Source organism: Priapulus caudatus, unplaced genomic scaffold (genome assembly GCF_000485595.1).
Source record: "Priapulus caudatus unplaced genomic scaffold, Priapulus_caudatus-5.0.1 Scaffold1126, whole genome shotgun sequence".
Taxonomy (NCBI): domain Eukaryota; kingdom Metazoa; phylum Priapulida; class Priapulimorpha; order Priapulimorphida; family Priapulidae; genus Priapulus; species Priapulus caudatus.
In genome coordinates this window covers 45909-49681 of record NW_014578187.1, presented here as the reverse complement: position 1 = coordinate 49681, position 3773 = coordinate 45909, and the positions used below count along the sequence as shown (strand labels likewise).

Here is a 3773-nt window from a genome sequence, read left to right as displayed (position 1 = left end):
TCTTACTTGCTTCACCGATTTTATCGGGATTTTTGTTATTTCCACAGCAACAAAGAAAGTTTCGAACGCTTTTGATAAAAAATCTATGGTACCGCTGTGCGATACCAGTGCTTTGGTTATGGTAACGCATAATGAAATTCAGTATCGCGGCGGTACCGCGATACCGCCAATTTCGGACCCTGATATTAGGAACCGAAGAATAAAAATAAAAATAAAAAATAAAAAAAATCCCTACCTACCTACCCTACTTTTGTTTTCGATGCAATAGGAAACACACCTATTTTTTTGTTTGGCCTTATGCAAACAGTGGGAGGGCAAGCTCAGTGCACAGATCAGGCACTCATATCATAGGCTTCGTGACAAGCATCATGTCCCAACAATAAGGTTTCACGCCACAGCAGTGCAACATTTCGTCACAGTGTAACACGTTGTGACACGGTAACATGTCGTAACACTGTAACATGTGTCACAGTGTAACACGCTGTGACACGGTAACATGTCGTAACACTGTAACATGTCGGGACACTATAACATGATGTCGTGGCAGTGTAACGTGCCAGGACAGTGAGTGTAACACGCTGCTGCAGTATAACATGATGGGAACGTGTAAAATGATGTGACAGTGTAACCTGTCGTGCCAGGGTAACATGTCATGACGGTACAACATGTGATAGTGTAACGTGTCGTTACACTAATAACATGTTGTGACCGTGTCGCACGTCATACCAGTGTAACACGTAGTGCTGGGTGTTCCGTCGGCTTATGCCAACTGTCTTCTGATTGCCGTTGTTCTCCGTCTATCTTTCTCTCCCTCTCTCTCACTAGGTGGTGGATATAATGCGTGTCAACGTTGAGAAAGTGCTAGATCGTGACAACAAGCTGTCTGAACTTGACGACCGAGCAGGTATCGTCGCTGTCGTGTTTGCTTAGCGATGGTTCTGCATGCTGACACTGTTTCTGCGGTGGCGTTGCTCTGCACAATTTTGGTGTTTTAGTACGTTGTGTGGTGGATTGGCGCATACAGAGTACATAGCTTATTCTGTCCAAATTTGGAGAAAAAAAGTTGCTCGTCACCACACCTGATGTGGAAAAAAAGAAGTTTGTTTGTATTTGTTTGGAGCTAAGGAAACGTTCGTCCATAGTTGTACTTCTGTAAATGGTCGTCGCATAGTCAAATGGTGTAGACTGTAGTGGTATGTGCTTGCACGCATGTGGTGTAAAATCCATTGTGTCTTCTACAGGGGTTGCATGATGGTGTTACATACGTTCTTCCGTGTTTGTGGCGTACCTATCATGTGCTGTGGTTGCATTGGCATTGTTACACGTGTCATGTGTTCCACTGAAGTTGCATGGCATCGCTACCGTGGAACACAAGATAGTTGTAACATGTGACATCTGTTGTCAAAGGGCGTTGTTTGACAGATTGGTTATCGAGTAAATTGTCGCTAACAACAACTAACACTCTTACATGTATGTAGGTGCATGCTCTGTGTGCATGTAATGTACTCCGTTCATTTTTACATGCTATATGGATTTCTGCTTGAATAAATTCTCACAGACCTTCGATTCTAATGCTTTGCGTGTGAATCGCGCACATATGTTCGACGCACCCACATCGTCGCGCAAACTGTTACGAATTCAGAGCGTCGGAAGTTAGAAGGCGAGCGTAACGCCAGCCTCCTAGTTTGATGAGCAGCTTCACTGGCACACTCTCAAGTCGCACGCTGCTCCCCTAACTCGTGTCGAATTGATTCGCTGCGGTTTTCTCCAGAATTATTGATCAAGATCGCGCGCGTCAGTGCCACGCCGTTCAGTGCTGTTCCAATACAGTTCCCCCGTCACGCTGTGTGCCGGGTGCGGGCGTTACATTCAACACGTGCGAATCATGTTTCAGATGCGCTACAACAAGGGGCATCACAGTTCGAAGCCAGTGCGGGAAAACTGAAGCGAAAGTACTGGTGGAAGAACTGCAAGGTACGTACACCGTGCGGAGTTTTTAGTCCATAGTTGTTGGGTAGTGCAATGTGCACCGTGCATATGCCTCCCGTATTGGCGGATAAGTTGGGTGTCGTGCCGAACCATCATATCAGGGGTTAATAATGACAAATTTGTCATTAATTACACCTGATCATATGTTTAGAGGTCTGTTGTTTGTGTTTGTGATGTACTGACGCGTTCATTCATTGAGAGGTGCCATCAGCGCAGGGAAGATGCTGCATGCTGTAAAGGCCGCAGCCGTGTAGTTTTAGCCGGACAGCAACGCCAATAACTTAATAAACGATCTATGCGTTTAATGACGATGAGCAACAGGCGAACCTGTTTGCAGCCCATAACACGATGTTAATATGCGTGTGTTGAAAAGAAATTCATGATTTGATGTGCCAGCTGCTGCAGTTGATGCAGGGTTCTACTTATAGATGTCTTTGTAATAGATGTCCATGGTTTGTAGTTTTAATGTACACATTGCCAAGCTGCTTTGTGTGTTCTCATTGACTTGTTGATGTTTATTTTATTGCTTTAACTTGTATTGTTTTAGGCAAATTATTTTTAATTTCGTGGCACCTATAGGTTACAGGAATAATGAGAGTGAATGTGGAAAAGATTATAGAGAGAGATGAGAAATTGTCATCGCTGGATGAGCGGGCAGGTGATAGATTCTTGATTCTATGCAATAGAAGCTACTGAGAACTGTCTCTGTCTCTCTACCCACCTTGCTTATCGTTTGTATGTTTATGGATGTTTTTTTTTCTGTTTCTTTGCTTTCCTCCTGTAGGTGAGAGAAATACATGTACTAACTTACAGTAGCGTGGTGGTATGCTTCGTGGACTGTGTATCTAATATATTCCCACTGTGTCTAGATGCGTAGTTGCCATGTAATGTCGGGTTTTGAGACCCAGACTTTACGCTCGTGAACTCATTTCCGATACAGGCTGACCGTTACGCAGGAGCTCAAGCGTGTTATTTTATCTCGAAACGGTCGGGGAAGTTTGTAATTTCAAAACTCATGCACTGCCAAGAGTGTTGTCTGTCCACGGTTGTTAGGCCAAACAAAAAAATAGGTGTGTTTCCGGTCGACCGACCGTCCCTAGATTATTAGGGCCGACCCTAAACTTTTTTTTCCAAAAAAAAAAATTTATAAATTTTTGTTTTAAATTTGAAATCTGACAGACAAAACTTGAGATTTTTTACTACAAACACGTTCTGTACTTGCTTACTAACTTATCCCTACCTATACACCACTTTATAGCATGCATCAGAGGGATATTCAGGGGTCAAAATTGGAAAAAAATTCTGGTACTGGGTGCAGTACCAGAACTCAAAATCTGGTATCACGAAAATAATTCTGGTACTGCACAGCAGTTATAATACCAGAGCACTAAGGTTCTAGTATGATAAGTATCGCACACAATAGGCTAGACTAGTTCCAACGTAGCACTCTCCACGCAGACGGTGCTATTTTATGATAATCATGCGCTGATCTATATATATAAACATATCAGTGATGCTAACGCTATTAGCGTTAGCGCAATGTACTCTAGGTACGAGATTTCCAACTTCGCTGCAGGCAGTGGGCGTAGACTGGCATCATTTCGTTTGCATATTCGCATAAATTTTTTAACAAGCGCTGGTTGCCACACTATCTCGCTCGCTATTGCAAATGGCCGCTCGGATGTTATTGTTAATTTCTTACTTGCTTCACCGATTTTATCGGGATTTTTGTTATTTCCACAGCAACAAAGAAAGTTTCGAACGCTTTTGATAAAAAATCTATG

The 3773-nt window shown here is 43.1% G+C and overlaps 1 protein-coding gene across 2 annotated transcripts in view; it reads left to right on the top strand.

Moving 5' to 3' along the window:
- LOC106815483 (vesicle-associated membrane protein 3-like) overlaps positions 1–3773 on the top strand; it is an 18226-nt gene that overhangs the window by 6906 nt on the left and 7547 nt on the right. For both annotated transcript variants that reach the window (XM_014819946.1, XM_014819947.1), the window contains exons 3-4: positions 826–904; positions 1895–1974. In XM_014819946.1, coding sequence (XP_014675432.1) covers positions 826–904; positions 1895–1974 — 159 coding nt within the window. The remainder of the gene's footprint in view (positions 1–825; positions 905–1894; positions 1975–3773) is intronic.